General features: G+C 42.4%; 1 protein-coding gene and 1 long non-coding RNA gene across 18 annotated transcripts in view; one reads left to right on the top strand and one right to left on the bottom strand.

The window, feature by feature from the left end:
- Nucleotides 1-1,299: 1,299 nt before the first annotated feature.
- ACSL6 (acyl-CoA synthetase long chain family member 6) overlaps nt 1,300-22,858 on the bottom strand; it is a 77,909-nt gene continuing 56,350 nt past the window's right edge. For 5 of the 12 annotated variants that reach the window (XM_082211564.1, XM_082211568.1, XM_082211570.1 and 2 more), the window contains exons 11-21: nt 19,920-20,138; nt 17,862-17,996; nt 15,622-15,756; nt 13,039-13,134; nt 11,920-11,992; nt 10,705-10,793; nt 8,924-9,040; nt 7,806-7,949; nt 6,720-6,821; nt 4,275-4,346; nt 1,300-2,140 (exon numbers count right to left, since the gene is read on the bottom strand). In XM_082211564.1, coding sequence (XP_082067690.1) covers nt 2,000-2,140; nt 4,275-4,346; nt 6,720-6,821; nt 7,806-7,949; nt 8,924-9,040; nt 10,705-10,793; nt 11,920-11,992; nt 13,039-13,134; nt 15,622-15,756; nt 17,862-17,996; nt 19,920-20,138 — 1,323 coding nt within the window. In that variant the 3' untranslated portion in view covers nt 1,300-1,999. Of the gene's footprint in view, nt 2,141-4,274; nt 4,347-4,383; nt 6,623-6,657; nt 6,822-7,805; nt 7,950-8,923; nt 9,041-10,704; nt 10,794-11,919; nt 11,993-13,038; nt 13,135-15,621; nt 15,757-17,861; nt 17,997-19,919; nt 20,139-22,858 lie in introns of those variants that run through there. The other 7 variants (XM_082211571.1, XM_082211573.1, XM_082211565.1 and 4 more) reach the window with 3 other exon arrangements.
- LOC309525926 lies at nt 1,771-10,698 on the top strand. Of its 6 annotated transcripts, XR_014216571.1 has the most exons (4): nt 1,802-1,901; nt 3,883-3,975; nt 9,005-9,073; nt 10,415-10,698. It is a non-coding gene; the product is annotated as an uncharacterized lncRNA (long non-coding RNA). The 6 variants fall into 6 exon arrangements; XR_014216566.1 differs by lacking the exon at nt 3,883-3,975 and having other exon boundaries at nt 1,771-1,901; nt 10,431-10,698; XR_014216567.1 differs by lacking the exon at nt 3,883-3,975 and having other exon boundaries at nt 1,771-1,901.

Here is a 22,858-nt window from a genome sequence, read left to right as displayed (position 1 = left end):
AGACTGGGTTTAGGTTTGATCCAGCAGAGATCTTCTTGTGTCCTCCTGTATGCAGGTACTAGTACTAACTATGCCAGGGCTAGGGAACCTGTGGCCCTCCAGATGGTGTTGAACTCCTGAGTCCCATCAGCCTCACCCAGCATGGTCAACTGTCAGGTGTGAATGGAGTTTTAGCTCAGCTGCAGGTTCCCAACCCTTGAATCAAATTACTACTTCAGAGCAGAAAACTATATTTAAGGTAGTCAGATGCAGAAGGGGACGTGGCCCCTGCACCTTTAGTAGTTGCATAAAAGAGAGGGAACTTCAGCAGGTCCTATCAGATCTGACTACTGGATGTGCTGGCAGATGGGGCCTTGGGTGTCCAGCACCACTAGGCTTGCCCACAGGTTTCCCATCCCTGATCTACAGTACTTGCAATTCCTGGGCATCATAAGAAGGCTTGTGCAGGTTCTCCAGAGCAAGCGTTAGTTTCTCCACTGAAACATGGAATATTTATTTAGGCAAATTTCTAAGGTGTTGGCCTAAAAAAATATGGGAACAGGCTCTTTTTCTACATTTATTTTTATTATTCAGTCAAGTGAATCCCTCTCAAGGCCATTGTCAAGGGAGTGAAGCCTTTACTATTTGCTCAGAAGTGCCTGCTATCAGAATGCATGAGAATAAGAGGTGGGGACTTGGAGTAGATGCAAGCCTGGTGGAAGAAGAAGCTGGGAGAAGCTGCTTTAAAGTCAGATGATGTGGCCAAACAGCTGTTTGTTAAGACTCTGCATCCTCTTTAAATTATTTGAAGTCAGCTCAGTTCTCCTGAAGTGCACCGCTATAAAGTGCTGCAAAGGGAAAGCTCTGACTCAAAATCCTATTCTATTTGGAATCCACTGGGGTGGTGGGGAGTGGAAGCTGCAAAATTATGCAGCATGTTTATACCAACTATCCTTCTGTTTTGCACGTTGCTGTCAGGTAGCTGCCACAACACAAGGCAGTCAGTTCTTTAAAAGGAGCAGCCACAGGGATCCCTTGCTAATTGCAGAGACATCCAAGACACAAGAAATACAAAAAATTCCAGGGCCTGTAACATTTCTGACATTTCTGGCAATTACAGGTTAGCATTCACCCAGCACATGCCACTGCACTGTATTAAGTAGGCATGAAATCCAAAGCTCTTCCTACTTCGATACATAAGAAATCCAAACTCTTCCTCCCATCTGTTCTTTTTGTGAATGGCTCACACAAGGTGAATTCAATTTATGTCTTGCAGGGAAAGCATGTGCTACCACTTAAAGAACGATTAAACAATTCCAGTTTTAAGTTCTACATCAGGGTAACAGATTTATTTCTGGCTTTGAGCATCCAAGAACATTGAGGTAGACCACTAGTCTTTGTCAGATATCTCGCTGAGTGGGACCCTGGTACTTTTAAGAGCTCAGTTGCAGTGAGGAGTTCTTGGCCACATATGCACGCAGTAGCAGCCAAGGGTGAAGCTACACCACACGAAGGAAGGTGCCGTACCATGCTAAGGAAGGTGTGTGCATGATGTGCAACCTGGGAACTGCTTGCTTCTAAAGAGTTCTTAATGGTACCCATACAGAGAGACATCTGGAAACCCTATCACATCATTGAATCATCCAGGAGCTTAGAGGAGTGTCATACAAAATGGGCAGGTCCAGTCTGCTTTTCTTTCCTGTTTGCTAAGGGATCTTTGTTTATGTTTTTGCAGGTATTAATAACAAAGGTGTCTGTAAAATGCTTTCAGAAGGAGTGGGATTGAAAGTAGCTTAACGGTTGTCCAGTATGTTTTTAAGCAATCTTCAAGAGCATCCATTACAACAAGAGGAACTAGAACTAGATGGTAAAAGAATTACTCAGTGATGGTGTCTTCCGACAACAGAAGGCTCGCGTGGAAGGTCAGATGCTTATTCGTTTCAACTGCGCCCTTTTCACGTTTCAGTATTATCCTAATGTTGCTACAGAGTCCGTTATTCTGAAGAACTTTCCCCCGGTGTCAGATGGAGATGCTTGAATAAAGCTCTTCTATCTGTTTCTTGAAAAATTCTCTCAGCTCTGGTCTCCTAGCCTTTAATGTAGGTGTCAACAAACCATTTTGTACAGAGAACATTTCGGGGTAGATGTAAACAGCTTTAACCTATGAGGGGGGGGGAAACAAGTCAACATGTTTATAAAAATATACTGTAACATTGAATAAAAGGAAACAGCTGATTTGATAGCTGTGTTCCAGACATATCACACTGGTCACTCTGCCAAGTATTATTCTGCACACCCACCCCTATGTAGGATGTAATAGCCCAGTGCTAACACCTGCCTACTTTTAAATTCAGCCTTTTAGTTGCAGAAATTCATCAATAATGTCCCTAGCTTTGCCCAATACACTGGCTTTTTGAACAAAAGGTCCCCCCCCTCCCAATAGGGCAAAGCATGTGACTTTTACAGCATAAATTATAGTAAGCAGTCACACTGTATTTTCGTTTATCTGACTTCTTAATACAACCCAGACTATTTAGATATTTGGAAGTTTTGTCGCTCTTTATTTGCTTGGCTTGTTATTGAAAGGTGAACAATCCTGTGCATGCTTATTTGAGAATGAGGTAGCTTGCTGCATGGCTGAGGTTCTGTGCCTGTTGCTTTGGTATATATACCTTGGAATAGAAATTCTAAATTCGGCTGTTGTTGTTATCACTTGGCATTTAATGGCAGACACAATGTATATTTTAGCAACAGACTTTAAAAAATACATTTCTGCATCAAAAACAATCTTAAAAGGCTCGATTCTAGGATTGAGACACAATGAGGACATGCGGAGTTCTCTCCACCTTCTGCAGAAATAACTGGCACTAGGGGAAATTAAATTTTAACTATTAAAACACTTGACTACCTTTAGCCCTGAAAATGAACTGCAGTGCCCACTTCAAAGTTTCGTGTTGGCAAAATCTTTGCTGCTGCTGTGAAAAATGTGATGGTGCTAAGCATTAATTGTGGAAGCAACTTAAGGATCATTTATGTTTTATTTGCATTTTTACAATTAAAGAGTAACACATTAGCCATCCATCTTCTATGTTGCAGAAAGCAGTGTTAAATCAAGTGTTAATCCTGAATATAGACCTCATAGGAAACTATGATGTTTAAATGTGCATTTGTTCATTTAAGTGTCAGGAGCTCATTATAAGAGTACTGGGTACAATGCAACTTGCATATTTTTGATTCTTTGTTGCCTCCCTGAGCTAAGAACACCCAAAATCATTACCCAAGCAACTGGCAGTGACTATAGAGGAAAAGGCTTTGCCCTTAATATCTTCTTTGTACCCATGTTTCCTGCTTGTGATTTTAAGAATTCATTTAGGAGGGCTCCCCCCGCCCACCTCACTACACAGTGCTGAAATGATGCAGAGAACAGAGGCATATGTGTCCCCCATACCCTCAAGGATTATATTAGATGAATTGATAGATTAGTATATTTCATCACAGGGAAGTTTACAGCATGGGAGAAAAAGCAATTTTAAGAGACAGTAAGTTCTCAACATTTTTTTATAGACCAGTTTTTGAAAAAGCAGGAAAGCTTTATGTGGAATTAGTTTCTACAGTCTCTATTCTTGTTTAGTGCATGCATTATGACACTGCAAGTGCATTTATTATGCTGTTGCCAAATCTAGTGCACAAATGCAGGCACGCTTAGGAATTATACGAATGTTACAGCTGTTACATTTGTGTTTTTAAAAATAATAGAATCACAACATGACCTTATTTTAGATCACACTTCTTAAATGATATGTGTGTGTGTGTGTGTGTGTGTGTGTGTGAGAGAGAGAGAGAGAGAGAGAGAGAGGAGTACATTATGTCCATTTTTGAACTTCCCTTATTGGAGGTTTGTAGGTCTGCCGCAAAAATACCTACGTCAGGAGGAGATTAGTCCATGGATGGGGGACAAACAGAACAGCTGTATTTTCCAGGTCAGCTACAAGAATGGTAATTAAGCTGACTTTCCAGTACTGCTCTCAGCTTGAATGGAATGGTGTTTCAAATATTTTATCATGTTATCTATCATAGAGAGAGACCTTCTGTAACATTACCTTTCATGCATTCATAAACAGACAAGGATAGTTTTATTTCATAGAAAAATACACACTTGAGTACTGAACCACAAAGCATAAGCGAGGCATTGGGGCTTTTATATAATGCATGCTAAAATCCCTGCTATTCAGTCACAAAGAAGAAGCTCATCTGCATCTAGTAATCAAAAGCTATCATCAGTATTTAGTATTTACCTGTTCAAACGAATGAAGTCCACTCTCTTTCCCTAACTGCACCATATCTTCCATTATTGCTTTTTTGAGCTCCTAAGTAAGAACATATGAGAACATTTACAGCCAGGAAGTCCTTTAAATAATTATTTATTTGGCTCTCTGTTGACAATTAACTTTTCAAAGAAGCAGAGGGTGAAATGTGATTATACTGTGTAGGGCAAGGATGGGAAATATCAGGCAGAGGGATGAATTGTCTGTCCCACGACCTCTTTGTCTGGCCCTTGGAACTCTTCTCAGGTCACACCCTTCACATGCCAAGCTTCGCACTCCAAATATGCCCACCTGGAACGTGTCTTTGAACTCTGACATGGGGAGGATAGAGGCAGGGTGCTTGAGTGTTTGTACAAAATAGCCTATTGTACAAAAGGTAAAATTTACATTTGTTGCTCCACCCATTTTTGGCCACTACTGGCAAGTTGCCCTTGCAAGACTGTTCAGAAGGTTATGTGGCCCTCAGCTTGAAAAACATTGCCCATCCTTAAGGAATTCTGGTCCTGTAGTCTTCATGCAGTCATGTAGTCTGAAATACCTCCTTGATTTAAATTTCCCAAGCACAAACACAGTTTGCAGGACAAAGACTTAAATTCCTATTCTGGCATGTTGGCTTGGAATTTGTTCTTAGAGCTCTGAGCTCTCACTTTCCTCTTTGCATTTAAAATTAAAGTACGAACGAGTTCAGTGACTGAAACTGTATCTTATAACGCCAGTTCCAAAATAGTAGATTCCATTCCATTCCACGGAAAACATTCCCTACACCTTACACTGATGCCATTTGCAATGTTATTTATCTAATGCTGTCAATATGAATTGCATTTTGCACAGAGGCCAGGTCCCAGGCCTGATCAGCTGGCAATCTAAAGAGAAAGTGCTTACAGTCTACTTCCTTAGTGTTCTAATAACCAAGTCCCTGGATTCTAGCGTAGGCATCTACTTAGAAGTAAGTCCTACTGAGTTCAATGGAACTTACTCCCAGGTAAGCAGGGATAGGATTACAGCCTTATTTCTTGAACATCCCAAGAATGTTGCCAGGAATTACTTTTGCTACTGCTAAATCCTAGCTGCTCTACATATTTCCACCCCCTTACTCAAGTGGTAGTAGCTCACCTGGCTTTGTCACAAAGGAGTGGGGAATTAATTATTCAGATACATAGGAGCGTAGGAACTGCTTTATAATGAGTTAGGCTATTTGTCTATCTAGTTCAGGATAGCCTACACTGACTCATAGCAGTTCTGCCGGGTTTCAGACATGGGGTCTTTCAATCCCTAGAACATCCAGGCAGTGCTGAGAATCTTGACCCCATTTTGCAGGCAGTACATATGTCCACCACTGAGCTATGGTCCTTCACTTATGGCTTCCACCAAAGATAAATGTGCTGGAACACCCATAGAAGAAATAAAACCTGCTCTTTAGTAGCTTTGCTGTCTTCTTTCTGGAACATTACTGCAATCTTTATCTAGTCTAGGCAACAGCAGAGAAATCACATGATTTGGCGCTGGCTCAGACATTCCAAGCCTCCAAAAAACAAAATGAAACAAAAGTATATCTCATTGTGCAAAAAAATAGATGTCATCTTGTAGCAATGGAACAGTACTGATAAAAGAAAGTGGAAAAAAACCAAGATGTTATACTAGCTCCTGTTACAGGACAGAGCTTTGCTTATCTAATGGAATCTTTCTAACAGATGTCCCAGCCTCTTAACACAGTAATCACCTAGCTACTTAGAGCCAGAATTACACATTATGTTAAAAGCAGTTTTAACTACTGTGCTTTGGACTTGGCTGTGCCTTTCTTTATGAAAAGAAGCTGTGGGAATCCTGACCAGGATTAAAACCCCTTTTCCCTTTTGGCCTGAAAACTATCCAAAGCAGTAAATATGTCATTTGGGGGCATTATTATTAGCAGGAAAACTGGGCATGGTTAAGCTCCCTCGTTCCGTGCTGTGGATCTGATCCAGTTCAGAGCCCCCTGTAGCTGCTTTTTTTCTAAAGAAAAAGTCACAGTCAGATCCAAACACATTAGCTGAATTGTTTTAATTCAGCCATTCCCATCTTGCTGCTCTCCTGATATTCTCGATTACGGTTCCCATCATCCCTGACCATTGGCCATGCTGGCTAGAGCTGCTGGGAGTTGGGAGTCCAAAACATCTTGGGGGCAACAGGATATGGAAGGCTGCTTTTAATGTAACATTGAAGTTGGCCTTTCAGCTTATCATATTGCATCATTCGCCATAAGGCTCTTTCAGTGCACTGGCAAATTCTGATCTACCAATTAGAATTATAATTTATGTTTGTCTGTTCACACTCTCTCTCTCTCTCTCTCTCTCTCTCTCTCACACACACACACACACAAATTGGCACTGAATTGCATGTTAATAATGCACAGGAACATGTACATAAGCAATTTACCGCATTTTTACAGAGCTCTGCAAAAGTTCCATCAAAGCCTCTTTTCTTGGCCCAGGCTGGCATGATTTCAGCATCAGGTGCAACAACCCCCACCAGGAAGGCCTGCAACGATACAGATAAAATTGGGGGCTGTATTTGTGACACAGCAAACCCATCTTGATCCCTTGAATTTTGCTGTGCTCTCTTATCTGTGCTTCCTAAATAAGAGTGCTTGTCAAGTTCTTTGCCCTTTGCCCCCCATTCCTCAAACAATGATACAGCAGCTTCTGCTTATCACAAGAGTCAGAGCTGTGTGTGTGTGTGTGTGTTCGTGTTCTCAGCAGTGGAGGTTCAGAGCAGAGCTCTGTTCTCTTAACTTTTGATAATGGCTTCCATATACAGTGGTACCTCAGGTTACATACACTTCAGGTTACAGACTCCGCTGACCCAGAAATAGTGATTCAGGTTAAGAACTTTGCTTCAGGATGAGAACAGAAATCATGCTCCGGCGGCACGGCAGCAGCAGGAGGCCCCATTAGCTAAAGTGGTGCTTCAGGTTAAGAACAGTTTCAGGTGAAGTACAGACCTCCAGAACGAATTAAGTACTTAACCTGAGGTACCACTGTACAGTAAATAGTTCTGCAATAAAGTTACTTTCACTTCTCCTCCATAGTCCTTCAGCTCTTCTAGTTCCATCAGGAGGATGGCCCCAAATGTTACAAAATCTGCATGTGGGTGTGTTGCTTGACTCTGCTTATGCAGTTGTTTCCCTATTGATCAATACAGACTTTATAGAGTATGCAGGTCAATCAATGACCACTGCGCCAGAAAGTTTGCTACATGTCCCAGAATGCCTCGTGCCTGGGACATCAGTGAGCAAATGCTGTGCTCCTCTCATTAAACTATGTATCTAGCTGCTGACCTTACCTGCTCAGCAGGTAACAGACACCAACATCTTGTATCCATTTTGAACATTATTAAATGGAATAAATATGACACCTTGCCTGTTCCTAAATGCAACGCCCCCCCCAACCCAGGAAACAATACAAAATGGTATAAAAGGCATGACCAAATTTCAAGGAATGTTTAGAAAATGGATAGCGTTACCTGTAAACTATCTCCGTGCACATATATCTGGGCGACAGGCTCACTGCGAATGTAGATATTCTCAATTTTCTCTGGTGCAATGTATTCTCCCTGAGCCAGTTTAAATATATGCTTTTTTCGATCAATTATTTTAAGTGTACCATTCTGTGAGTAAAAAATAACATAAGACTGTAAGAAAAGTCTGTCTGCTGGTTCAGTCCTAAGGCCAATTTAGTCCAGCATCCTATCTCCCATAGGGGCCAATCAGATGCCGAAGGGAAGCCTGCAAGTGTGGACACGCTTATGCAGCAGCAAGTAATCACGTAGAGCTAGGGAAAAGTGAGATCGCCTTGCCAGCAACTCAGTTCCAGTCTACTAGGTCCCTTCTGAGCAGCAGAATTCAAACAGATTTCAAATTTCTCAGACTGGCCAAAGAAGCTAAGGTCAAATATCTATGAAACCTAACAGAAAGTGGCCGGCCCAGGCATAATAAAGCCACGGGTGGGGAGGAGGTTAGGTATAATCACAACAACACAAAGAACAGCAATGTTGGGATTTAAACAGGCTACAACTATAGGTGTCAGCAGGTTTTGGGGTAGGCATTGGGTGGGTATCCTGAACTCAACCAGCCCAACTGCTGGTAGATGATTGGCAGGGTTGATCAATGTTATGGGTCACCCCACAGGGACAGATACATATCACAGTATGTATCACATCCAGGCAAACCCCAAAATCACCATTTGGGGTGCTATAGCCCATTAGCACCCAAGCTAGGCATCAGAACAAGAGGTACCTCCTCCAGGCTCCCATTAAGGGGATACCCTGTGACCATGGACCACCCCCACCCACATAGACTGAGGATCCAACCCAATGCCTTATCCACCAGTAAGATGTGACAATTGCTATGAGGTAGCCCATAAAATAAGGCCAGGGGAGGGTTGGAATCTGAAGGGAACCAATGTTGGAGCTGAACCCTGATGTAGGTCTGGCATATACTCATATCACACAGTAGTAATTTTTATCCACCACTATACTCATGATCTGACGTACACATCAATGTCTAATTCACTTCTTCCTTTGGTCAGAAGGGCTTGTAAACCTGCAATCTTAGTGTGCAAAGTTAGCATTTCAGTACATACGTGCAACCACTTCCCGACATCCCCAGTATGAAGCCACCCATCCTTGTCCAAAGCTTCCGTGGTTTTCTCTCTATCTTTCAGGTAGCCCTTGAAAACGTTTGGACCTTTCACACAAATCTGCAAGAGATAGATCTGCTGGTACACTGCAAGGTAGACATCTTTTTTTAAAAAAAGAGAGACTTAGGCCAATTGTTATAACTTCACACAAATGATGAATATATAGGCAAAAAGTCTTCAAGAACCTCAGCCTATGAGTTAGACTGAGCCACACAAGGAACTCTTATTTTATAATCACATGCCCCTGAATACTGGCATAACCCTTTTCTGGGGAGGGGAGGGCCAACCACACAAATATACAGTTGGCACCACTGATACAAGGTGGGAGACTTTCAGGAAGCTGGACCTGTGAGTTCTAGAAGCACAGCTGTTTGCCTATGAGGACTCTGTGCCAACAATGAGTAGATTGGAACATGTGTAATGCTTCCTGAGTGAAGGTTTTCTGTTCCATCTGAGCAAAGACCAGCCTAAGCCAACACAACATACTGTTAGATGCACAACAGGCAGAATAGAAGCATCATTTGTTTTGTAATATTTGGGTTTATTTACAAATGTACCTGGGCTGTATTTTGGAGAGGCTATATCAGATAGTTGTTTTAATTATTATTTTTTAATTCTTATCCCCCCCCATTATATCCTGTAACAATGGTGCATGAGAAATCTGCAACTTTTTGCTTTGTTGTTGTTTATTGTACTGCAGTTTGCAAAACAAAATTATGTATTAAATAAATATATGCAAGTCAAGCATAGGTGGAGGCAGACAGCTTAACATTCAACAAAGCCAGTCCATTGTTCCCACACCAGACTGCCAGGGAAAGACACCTTTCTTCCTCCTCAGCTGCTGTTAGCTTACAGCTCCAAGCTTTCTCTGTCTCCAAAACTCCAGTTGCTCTTCTGTTTCTTTCTCAAACGCACATATTTTGCTTACACCATCTTCAGCTGGGTGTGAAATGTGTGTTGCCATATCAGACTGTTGCAGCAGAAAGAGTCTTGTAGAAGACTTAAGAAATGCCTCGTGGCATAAGCTTTCATAGTCCACAATAACTTACGCCCTAAGACTATGAAAGTTTATGCTATAACTTATTTGTTGGACTTTCAGGTGCCACTCTTCTTTGTCCCCGCCCCTTCAAATTATTCCAGAGAAAACCAAGAAACCATCTTTTAATGATGGTTCATCGTTTTTTGTTCGAAACCAAACTGTGCTCCTGCATTCCTTCAAGGCAAATCCACAATAATAGTCCTATTCACAGTAATCAGAAAGCAGCCTCACCACAATACTAATCCTGGCCAGCAGGACAAGATGAATGTCTAAGTCCACTGCCACCATCTTACTCCAAGGATGCTGTGTATATTTCATTGTGCCTGTTTTCCTTTAGCTGTTCATCCTAAACTAGGCTTCTAAGGAGTTATGGCATGAACCTTCTCCCTTCCCAGCGCCTGTCAGTTCCAGGAATTCTTGCCATTACCCTGCATGAAGTTTGGATCATCAGTACTGAAATGAAAGAATGAGAGCCAATGCCCGACTTGCTCGCTTGCCTTCCTGAGCACCAGAGCAAACTCCTTCTGCACCTGAGCTTGTTGGTCATGTCCTCAAGAAATATATATATCTTTTCACCCTCCTATCTCCTGTAAAGGAGTGACAGATCTTGCCTCTGGAAAATGGTTCATTGGCTTTTTTAAACTACAAGTGAGACAGCAAAGAGTTCAGGAAGAGTGCATGTTACCTCTCCTTCTCCTTTAGAAGAAAAGTAATTTAGTTCTTCAACATCCACCAGCTTGATTAAATTACAGGGCAAAGGTGCTCCAACATGACCTGCAAATCACAGAGAGATGATAGTTTTTAAGTTGCAAGGTATACCATAAAGGTCATCTAGGCCAACAACCTGCCCAGTGCAGGATCTAATCCCTCGACATAGATTTATGAAAGTGACAGTGCAGTTCACAGTGCTCTCTGGTGAAGGAGACTGCTCTGCAATCGAGTCACTGGCTTCTTGCCAAGGAGACATTTGTCTTTTTTTAAAAAAAAATAAAGACAAACAAAAGTAAAACGACTACAGCAGATTATTATCATAAAAGTATCTGAACATTGCTGAAGATGCAGTTTTATTGCTAGTCTAGTGAAAAATAATAATTGTAATTAGAAGTGAGGGGAAAGAGCACATATAACCCAGAGCTCATCTCTTTCTAAGGACAATCCAAAGGAGGAAACAAAATCCAAACAGGGCCACAGATTATCGTAAATCACAGAAGCTGGGATCTAAAGAAATGATATACGCATACTGGTAAGTAGCATTTGTTTAGGCTGAGCACAGCTGTTGTTTCAGTGAGAAAAGGGACAAACCACTGATTGGTTTTTAAAGCTGCTTGCCTTTTTGGCAGTGAAAAATGCTGAGCCCAAAGCTGCAAAGTATATCACGATTACACGTCATTCTCCTGCACGCACATACATGGCATTTTAGGATTCTGACCTAATTGTTTTCAAGCTTAAATAAGCTAATTAAACATGCATTCTAAAACAGAATTTATTAAGGGGCTTCCTTATTCCTCATATACCTAGTAGGTCACTGCATTCTACAGGAGTTTATCCTTACAATCTCTGAAATACCAGAAGCCACAGTATTTCAAAGCAGAGTTTTCAGTGCAGCTGCTCCTGTTTTGTGGAACATTTATCTCTGTTGGGATATGAAAGGTGCCCACTATCTGTAGTTTCTGGGGGGAAATGATAGACATATTTGTTTCAACAAGCTTTTCCAGCTGGATGAAAAGGTCCCTGTCTTTGATGTTCATTTTGTATTGTTTTCACAGCTAACTTTATTTGGTTTATGTATTGTTTTTACAATTATTCATAGCTGTTTTTATTATTTATCTGTGAATTATTTCATAATGCATAAAAAGGCAATTGATTAATTGATGATTCAGTACCCTGCCTGGTTTATTACCTGATGTCCAGTCCCCTGGAGTAGTGAAGGTACAGCCAGCTGTGCATTCTGTCTGACCATAGCCTTCATAGACCTGTCAAAAGTATGTAAGAAAATAAGAACAACTTTACTGGGTCAGACCAAAGGTCCATCTAGTCAAATCAGATGCCTATTGGAAGCCTTCGAGCAGAACAAGTGGACAGCCGAATTCTTCCACTTGCGATCCTCAGCAACTGGTATTCAGAGGCAGAACAGGTATTCAGAGGCCTGCATCATTTAAACAAGATGATGCTAATTTCACCATTTTATTTGAAGGCCAAAAATAAATAAATGAGTAATAAATACTTTTCTCTCCAGTGTTGGGACTCAGGAAGAACACAATCTAAATTACAATTGTGAACAATAATAGCTTCTGATTGCTGAATTTAGAGATGGAGAAAGACAGTAAAGATGGAGGAGAAATCTCTCCTTTGTAGGAACTCTGAGAGCAGCTGAAGAGGATGCACCTTGGAACTTGTACTGCAAGCTAGGAAAGCCACTAGTACCTGGCTGAGAATGGCATGAGCCAATTATTGGTCAAGTTTAGTGCTACAGGCCTCTGCCCACACCTGCAAAAGCCTGTCGGTGGTTGCTGCTAAAGAAAAAGGAAAGACACTGCAAGCTGGGTTTGTCTTACTCAGCATCCCGGCCACCTTGAACACCCATTTAAGAAGGGTGGGTGCATCCATCTTGTTTCTTAAAAAGGGAGATCTTCAATGGTATCTAGGAAACACAGGGGCATCCAAGGAGGGGGATTCCCCTTAGACAGAACTGGAAGGCAGACAAATCTGGCCCCAATCTGTCTATAGTACCTCCCCCACCTGATCTGAACTGTAAATTAAAATCTAGACACAAGTTCTGATCAGATCTTTACCATTAGCATATTACTTTTGCAAGGGACTTGCTGTATGTAAACATGGCTCTTTATATGGTCCTAATACTTAACTCTCCCTATTTCCATTATGGATGTGTTTAGTTCCCACAGTGTTATTAGTTAATACCACAGCTCATTTTTAACAATCTAGCTTTCCCCTAATGGTAGCGGAACTTCTAGCTAGGAAATAAAAAGTGCAACTGGATAAATGTACAGGTACAACATACCTGACATCCCAGGGCTGCTCGAAGGAAGCCCAGAACAGTGGGAGAAGCAGGAGCAGCTCCTGTTACAATCATCCTAACACAGCCGCCCAGGCTGGCCTGTTGGGCAAAGAGAACTTTGAAAAAACAGCATATAGCATAAAGAAGTTATTGTACATATTTGCATAGTATACTTTGGGCTTTCAGGGACAACAAAGATCAGCCTACCCGTTAGATCTAGTCGAATAGTTTATGCCTATATTTCCAGACCTCTTTCCTCTCCCACATTTATGAAGATCACACTGCATGCTGGAAGTCTGCTCCCCTTCCGGGGGTGGGGGTAACAGTGTTGCAGGAGTGCATCCAGGACCTCCCAGTAACCCAGCTGTGGGTGGAGGGATGCCGCCCAAGTCATAGGGACTCCCAGCCGCATCACGCCCCCGGCTGGCCAATCAGGTTGGCCGGGGGCATGGCCACTAGCCATTTAAGTTGGCGGCGAGCCTTTAGGGCTTGAGTGGCGGTTAGGCATTGGGTAAGCCTTGTTTATGGGAGGGGAGGTTGTTGCCTCCGCCTGCCCCTCCACGTTAAGGGTATCCTGTTAAAGGGACCCGGACGTGTGGATCCTGTCCAAAGCCATGCCACGACCCCATCGGGGACCCTGGGGGAGCTCTTATTCAGTGTATATCATAGGGCTCCCCCTACCAGTGGTTTACCCTTATGAGACTCCTGGCAGATGTGCAGGAGTCAGGATATAGTCCGGTTTCATTCAATGCCTGAGCCAAGCCACTCACATCTGTAACCAATAAAGTTGTGGCCTGTTTTATCCCATTAACCTAAACATTTGTGTCTGTGTGTTTATTATCTAATGTAACTGCGGGGCCCAGGGCCTCGCCACGCAAACATTCCTGACCTTGCCACACATAACACACACACACACCTCAGCCTAGGTGAATGATGTTCTGGGAGAAATGGGGAGGGGAGGGAGTGTAGTTCTGAATGCATAATATGGGCTGTAGAGTATTCTATTTTCATGTCAAATAAAACTGGATTGTCTGTATCCAGTAATGGTTTTGCACTAGCAGAAAGTGTAAAGGTAAAGGTACCCCTGCCAGTACGGGCCAGTCGTGCCCGACTCTAGGGTTGTGCGCTCATCTCACTTAAGAGGCCGGGAGCCAGCGCTGTCCGAAGACACTTCCGGGTCACGTGGCCAGCGTGACGAAGCTGCTCTGGCGAGCCAGCACCAGCGCAGCACACGGAAACGCCATTTACCTTCCTACTATAAAGCGGTCCCTATTTATCTACTTGCACTTAGGAGTGCTTTCGAACTGCTAGGTGGGCAGGAGCTGGGACCGAACGATGGGAGCACACCCCACCACGGGGATTCGAACCGCCGACCATACAATCAGCAAGTCCTAGGCACTGAGGTTTTACCCACAGCACCACCCGTGTCCCTAGCAGAAAGTGTACCCTCATGCAAACCATGACATCCAATTTTCATGGATTCCTTACCTACTGCAGTCCCTACAGAGCCGTTCCAAATAGCATGGGAAAAGATACAGAGGTGCAGGAGGTAGGAACAATGGGTGAAAATTTGATGCCCCACCGTACACAATCATAAGCATTTTCTATTACTGCAAAGCCACAGCTAGCTACAACCTTGTATTTTTGTTTCTTGCTTATAATTTTTTATCATTACAATTTTTTTTGGAGGAGCACACAATTGGTTGGAGCAAGTACTGTTGAGTAAAACTCTTAACTAATGTATTTGAGACCTTCTGATAGACTCTGAATATGATCTTGCTTCTTACTGGTCCAAGCTTTCCTTTTGTGTTTCTAGTAATGGCTTCATTTCTTGCTTCATGCCGTGCTCCCAAATGTGCTCTGGGGGGTTGAAAGTAACCCCAGAACAGCACACAGGCGAGCAGGAATGAGATTGTTCTATCAGGTAAGCAGAAATATTTGCACTGATGAACAATCTCCTTAAAGCTACAATAAGTTTCACTTTTGGTATGCGAATTTTCACAATAAGTGGATCGGGATTCTATAAGAAGAATGGCGCCTATTTGGGGTCTCTTTGTTTACTCCAGCAATCCTGAATTAGTCACTTTGATAGCAACATTTCCTGTGATTTTCACAGTTTAGGTACTTGTGAACTTGCATAAAACTAAACAGCCGATAGAGAGTGAAAGATTAGTTGACTCTTAAACAAGTTGCTTCTGTCTGTTGCAAGACAGGGCGGTGCCATGGCTAATGCCTGAAAATTAAGTTAGGGAGCAGCCAGATTCTCCAGTTTAGATTAAAATCCAGACTGAAAGAGACTTCCAGCTCCTTTGAAGGACAGTAAAACTGTTGCTAGGGGGCAAACACCCATTCAGTGACTGGGACCCACTCAGCCCAAGGTTTGTCTCCATTCATTTGAATAACAATTCCACTCAAAGGCCTCACCCATAAAAAATGCTGCTGGGGCCAAAGCCCAATCCATTACAGGGCAAGAAGGCTCTCTGGGAAAGGTTGCCCCCCCCCCCGGTAATTTTTCTAGTTTCATGTACAATTTCATTTTCGTAAAGGGTTCCTTGCACAAGTGCCCATTTTTTTCCAGATCCTTACCTGTATTTTATTAAAGAATAGTCTATCCCACAGGCTGTCATTTCTGATTATTCCACTTTGAACTTCTGCCTTTTTACGCTTGGCAGCAAATTCCAGAAGCCAGCGTTTCAGTGGGGTGTCTGCTTGACTGAAGATCTAAGAGAATGCAGAATGGCAGGGCGTGGGGAGAGAGAAAAGATTGCACAGCTTAAAAGGGAAGCGGCACCAAATTTATCACTGGCATAAGCAGACAGGGCCCCACAGATGCCAGCAGTATAATTAATTGTTTGAATTAATCATAACTATACCACTGCTAAAAGTTAACAATAAAGCTCTTCTGCTGCAATTCACTTTGAATTATGCTTTCTGTTCTCTTCTAAGGGAAAACAAAATCACTGAAAAGTATGTATAGAGATTAAGGTATCCCAAGGGCTTCCATTGTGTAATTAGCTTGGCACAGCTATATAGAATTATTGGGGATATTGTAACAACAGAATAGAAACATCTGGCTGCTGCAGAGCAGTTCCCAGTCTGTTAATGAGCTAATTGTGGCTGGCTGTTATTTTTATTAATGTTTTATGAAGTGGCAATTATGGCAAATCTCCATGTCAAACCAACCTAAGATTCATCAGAAATCATTTTATAAACAGCCCCACATGCAAAAATGTTAGGGAGTGGAAGTCAGACTTCTTTCACGTTGCTGTTACAACTTCAGGTGTGTTGATTCACAATCTCCTTTTCCTGCTTGCAAATCCACTCTCAGGTATACAATGCTGGTACACAGCAAAGATGTGAAAAAGCAAAGAAATGTACAGGCTTCAGCAGCCCACGGGACACAGTCCTTGCTGAGGGCCACATTCCAGGATTGGGTGGGGCCACAGGTGGAAGTGGGCAAAGCAATAAATATAAATGTTATCATTGGCTGGTTTCTACACACACACACACACACACACACACACACAACCTTCTCTACTGACTATCCAGATAGACGAGATTTCACCAGAAGTCAGCCCCACCATCACCACCCCAAAGTATTTTACTGGCAAATGTTGCAGTATGATGTACACATGCTTGCCTTCCACATCAGATTAAAGAAAAAGAAAGAACGTTGAATCAATTTCCAAACAAAAAATATATAAATTGTATCTAGAAGTCTGTTTTGTTTCTAGGGGGGTGGATACAGAAAACCTATATGAGAACTGGGTACCAATAATAAATGTGTATCACATTCATAGTTTCCGGATATGACAGGTAAATCAAGCATAGTGCAGTCATAACATTATTAGAAAATAGAAAGTAGGTCAACTCTTAACAGACACTCCTGGAAATCATCTCTGGAAAATTTCCTGTTGTGTACCTTTCACAGCTTAGCAGCACCCCATGCATGTAAAGCACCAATCAGTCCATGGTGACAGCTGAGAACGTATTGATAACATCACCTTGCTCTAGTGCACATTCCCTGCTTACAAACAAGGCACAGAGTGCTGGAAAGAGTCTACAGTGGCTCCCTGTCAGAAACTTCCCATGGCCCAGTAGTGAGGAGGCTTGCATGTAGAAACTTGAGGCTGCTCAGGAGAAAGGTTTTTAAGTCTGACTGGGATGCTAATTCCCCGCTCACAAACAGCCCTAATAATATTGCACATGACACCTTAACACTTGCTTTTTGCAAGTCGGTGGAAAGGGAGCTTCTCTGATAAAGCAGACTGGGTGCTATATCGTTTGTATGAATATTTTTATAATGTAATTTTGTGCTTTTCTTGAAATCACTTTAAAACTCCTTTCCGTTGTGTGTACCAATACATTAATTTAGTAAGCGAAACAGCTTTGATTAACAGACCATGCCTTCACAAGTCAAAGCTCACCTTCTGGGCATCCTGCTAGCAATAATAATCTTCAGGCATAGAAAAACATAGGTGGTGGAACTAGAGGCACAAGTTTCTTCTGTTCAGTATCCTATCTGCTAAGCTACAACATCAGACAGAAGGGAAACTCATACTGAGGATGTGCAAGTTATACTGACTACATGTAATAAACAGTAATGCACAAAGCTAGGTATAACTTGGGAGTTTGTTTCACTTTTCAAATGTGATAACTCTGTGTAAGTTTGTTTCTGCTGATTTACAGCAAAGCGGAAAACAAAGCAGCCAAAGAATTCAAGATGCAAAAAAGTAGTATTCAGTAGGTCCACTTAACTTAATTGGGTAACAGAACTGTAGACCATCACTGATTATTTTAATCGCTAAAACATACGTTAGGCTTACCTTGTCATACATCCTGTTCAGCAGTCTTGGCACAACAGGAAATATGGTGGGACGCAGTGCTTTCATATCATCAGACAGTAGGCGGATGTCCCCTTGGAAGAACCCAATTCGCCCGCCATGGCAATACACTACAGACTGTGATGGGAAAAGCAGAAAAAAATAAATTTTAGTTTAATCACATACATAGTGACTATTCTTCCTGCTCATTTAAACAATGCTTTCTTAAGCATTATTTGCGTGTTTATGAATAGCTCTCCTTGATCTGGGTCATTTAGTATGGGTCATTTGGTCATAATGTTAAGATCTCTGCTGTGTGATTGGGATCAGGTTTGGATTGGCAAGCCCCAACATCGGAGGAGGAAACTGAAAGGAGACCTGAATGGTGAGATCAGGCGTTGCTAGACAGGGAATCTGGAGCCTAGGGTGCAGTAATGTTGCCTAGAAGCAGCTGCCACTTTCGCAGAAGGGAGCAGACCCACCCACCCTGCACATGGTTGCAATTCTGACATTCCTACAAAGTGAGTGAATCTTGTGAGTGAGCATGCCATGCCTTTAAAAGGTTAGTGGGTGGGGCATGAAACCTGTCAGGACATCTTTGTTGCTTCCATCCAGTTCTGAAAGTATTCCCTGATTCCTGAACTCTTTGTCTTCTGCTGACCTTGTACCATTACTTGCGTGAATAAACATCTCGTCTTACTCACACATTAGGGTTTCTGTGTGTTGGGTGGGAGCCAGGACACCTCCATGCAAAGGGTCTTGTACTTTTCCCAGTATATGTTAGCATAGACAATGTAATATGTGAACCAGATGATTTATGAACTGGCAGCAGCCACTGTCATTATGGTGCTTATGAAAACTGCCTCTCCGGTTGTTAATTTCTGTAGGGGAGTACTCAATGCTGCCTGTCCATTGACAGAAGGAATATCTCAGCAGAACGGGATAGGGAGGCATTTTTCTCCTCCCCACCCCCAAATCTGTTATCAAGAGCTGTCCAATTTCTAGCCTCTCTCAGAAAATAATATGTTGTTATTATTTAACCTTTGGGCCTTTCCGTTCTTTTGCATGGTAACTGGATTAATCTCAAATTCATATAAAAGTTTCTTCAAAAGAGACCTTTATTTGTTGATATTTGTTTCCTTGCTAAAGGAAAACTACACTTGGTGCTGTGATTCAGGCTCTGTTGGGGACAGTTTTCTTCAGACCCAGCTTTAAGTCAGTGGAATAAAAGAATGCTTATTCAGTCGTGTTTAAGTCCACTAGAAATTTCAACACTAGTTTCGGAGCAGTCAGTATCCCGTTATGCTGCAGCAGACAGGTTCTGCAGAAGCTGGAAGTTGGGAGATATTGTCTGGGGTGGTGCCAAAGAACTGGGGCTTGAAAATTCCCCCTGTCAAATAGCCCATGGCATTTCTGGAGTGTAAGTGTTTTTACTTTTACAGTAGACAGGCTGTAGTTGCAAACCAGATTGCAGCCACTGAATCCACGGTAAAACCCAAACCATGGCTAAACCATGGATGTGCACAGGCAGCATTAAGCCTCAGGCCAGGCATAGGCAAACTCAGCCCTCCAGATGTTTTGGGACTACAACTCCCATCATGCCTGATCATTGGTCCTTTTAGCTAGGGATGATGGGAGTTGTAGTCCCAAAACATCTGGAGGGCTGAGTTTGCCTATGCTTGCTTCAGGCTCTTCCCTCCCCTCCCCTCTCTTACTTCCATGCAGCCATGAGGAGGAGTTCAAAAGCCTTCACTTTTGGTTAAGCGCTGTTTCCCATGTTGCCTAAGCCTAGAGCTGTTCTTAATGTTAACTATGGTTAGTTTAAACAATACAGCTTCAGAAACTGTGCTTTGAACAGGGCTTGTGGAAACTGACCATGTTGAAATCACTCCTTTTCTCAGACATGCGGAGGAGGAGGAGTGTGTAAGCCTGACACTGCAGCTCTGTGCAGCTTATGCGCATCATGCTAAACTACAGTTTAGTGTGGCATACAAATGTGACCATTAGCAGACTCATTGATCAAGGGGAATTAGTGGACTTCCACTGACACTAAGACCTTACCTGTACCATTCTCTCAAACATGTGTGCTAAAGGCAAATAGGAAATGTGTGCATCCTCAAATGTAGGAGACCACTGACTCTGGAAAAAAAACAAAAACAAGGAGCCCCGCAAGGCCCGGGTCAGTCTAGACAGGTTTCTTACCTGTATCACTCTTTCAAACATGTGAGCCAAAGGCAGGAAGGAGATGAGCACATCGTCCTGTCTCGGAAAGATCACTTTCTGCAGATGAAGGGCATGGGAGACAGAAAGGAAAGAAACACTGACAGGAAGACACAACAAGAAAGTCATAAAACAATAAAAAAGAAAAATGGCACCAAGAGGAGCAAAAGGGGTAAAGATTATTAAGCGAGAAAAAAGAGAACAGTGTTTGAAGTAATGCGTTAGGCCACAACACCAATGGAACTATGTTAGCAGGAGTGGTGAAGAACACAGGGACGTATGCAGAGAGCGCTCTCCACTGCGCAGAGCATGTGTGGAGAGCTGGGTGGTGAGCATGCCCTTCGACCAATGCGCTTGGGCTTCTTGTCCTCTGTCCTTGACACTTCTGTTGCCCTGTGATATTCCAAGGTAAGGCATAGCTCTTTTCTCCTAAGAGGTTTCCTGCAAAGGTGTCCGGTTGCTAAACAACAAAGCTGAGTGCCAACATTCACCTGACTTGGGAGCATGGGAAGCCACAGTCTATCGCTCTGCACTGACTGGATGCAGATTTCCAGACTGTCAGGCAGGAGTCCTCCACAGCCCTGCGGGCAGATGCTGTGAATTGAACCGAAGATCTTTTGCATGCAAAGTGTGTCCTGCACCACTCGGCTACAGCAGATCTTTTTTGTACACCTTGTATGCCAAATGATTTAAACTTTATTTCCAAATGCCCATTTGAGCATTAGTACAGCTCAAAACCAGAAGATTGGATCATAAGGTTGACAGGATCCTCACCCCTACCTGGCAGGATTCTTTTGCCACTAATAAGCTACCCGATAAGCAGGACTGTGGCTCAGTGCTGGAACCTATGTGCTTTGCTTGCAAAAAGTTCCAGGTCCAATCCCTTGTATTTCCAGGTAGGGCTGGAAAAGGTTCCTGTTTGAAATTCTGGAGAGCTGCTGCCAGTCAGTGTTAGCTACTGAGCCAGATAGACCAATGGTCGGACTCAGTTTATAAGACAGCTTCCTATGTTCTTCAATAGAAATGTAGCAAGTGACACTTTGCGGGGATACAAAGGCAATTTGATAACCAAAATTTAATAGATTAGATTTTTCCTACCAGGCAGCTTGGCACAGAAATCCTACTAGGGAGAGAAAAAGAAGGCAACCTTATGAGCTAATCTTGCAGACTTAAAGTATTAGACTCCTGCTATGGTTTAAATCGGCACTTGGATATCAACTTTAAATGATAATGTAACATTAGTTAATACCCAGCAGATTTTTGCTACCATGATCACAAAGTTTTCTCACTGGAAGAGGCCATCTTTTTATCTTCCTCTCTTTTGTTCATTTTTTTTTTAAAGGAAAGTGAGTTTGATCCACGTTATCCATAAGGGCACTTGAAGGGTAATTAACGTGGAATTAAACTGCTACGGAATTGTAAGCCCAGCCCATAACACTAAACATGCTCATGAATGGCAAAAAGGATTAAGCTACCAACCTTTAAGCTACTATTTATTTATTTATTTATTTATTTAGGCTATGGAAATCATGGCAAACTAACTGAAACGACAGTGATCATAAATCACACATCTAAAATGTGGAGTTTTTAATCCTGTTTATAGTGATTCTACAAACAGGATTCATCCAGGAACAGAGAGAACATGTTCCTCAATTGTACTAAACTTTCATGAACAGTCCAACACATTCTTGCTAAGGCTGGACAAATCCTTTGATTTAACAATGCTTTGATGTTGCATAATTTGATCCTATTTTTACAACCCATCATTGATTCTAGGTTCTCATTTAACCCCCAAATACATTACATTATTTCAGATTCAAACTAAGAAGAGCAATGCACAGAAGGAATCACCTGTGGTTACATTTTACAATTACATTTCCTTCTCATATTACGCTGATAACTCCTCACAGTCTTACAGGGGATTATATCCATGTAAGCCCCTATGAATTATGACTTACATAAATACAGAAGCTGACAGCGTGGTAGGCCTCTGCCACTCAGCTGAAGTTCCTCTGACTGAGTCGCTGCTGCATACCAGGATGGAGAGGGGAAGGAGCAAGATGCCACTAAGGTCAGCACAGTGCCAATGTGCCTGCAGAACTAATATAGTGCTCCTGCTGGTACATTTGCACTGTACTGCCTTGCCACTGTCCCGCAACATCATGGCATGCAGTAGTGATTCAGTTGGAGGGAGGTCAGATGAGTGGCACTGCCCCACCATGCTTCCTGCTACTGCATTAATTGTAGGACCCATGCTTTAAGAAAGCAAAAGTCAACCAGTTAGAAGAGTTGGTAAATACAATGGGAAGGACTATCAGTGCACCTAACAAGGCACTGCACGAGACTGAGGTTTTTCAGCAATGCAGATGAAGCTTTACTGTAGGAAATACATTTATGGTATATACTCCAATCTGGAGTACAGAGAGAGAGACAGACAGAGAATGATGGAAAATGACATTCCTATTGGCAATTATTCCAGAGCACAAAGAGAAGAAGCGTTCAGAGTTCTGTGACTCATTTTAGGTAACACGGACTGCTATCTCATTTTGAAGCTGAGGACACACTGCTCCAGCCCTGATTTGCTTCCCTCTTTCCAAAATATTTCTAACTTTATCGTCAAGTTGGGATGTTATCCTCATACAAAAGAGGATAAAGACTTAAACAAAATTCTGAAACCTTTTCTATGTAGAAAAAGACTCACTGACAATTGTAGGCTAGTATCTTAACTGATACCTGAATTATTTTGATGGATCTGGAGATTTCAGCATCCTGCAAAAAAA

Source organism: Podarcis vaucheri (genome assembly GCF_965113315.1).
Source record: "Podarcis vaucheri genome assembly, chromosome: 2".
NCBI lineage: Eukaryota > Metazoa > Chordata > Lepidosauria > Squamata > Lacertidae > Podarcis > Podarcis vaucheri.
Note: the sequence above shows the minus strand (reverse complement) of the source record. Positions and strands in the feature narration are given on the sequence as shown.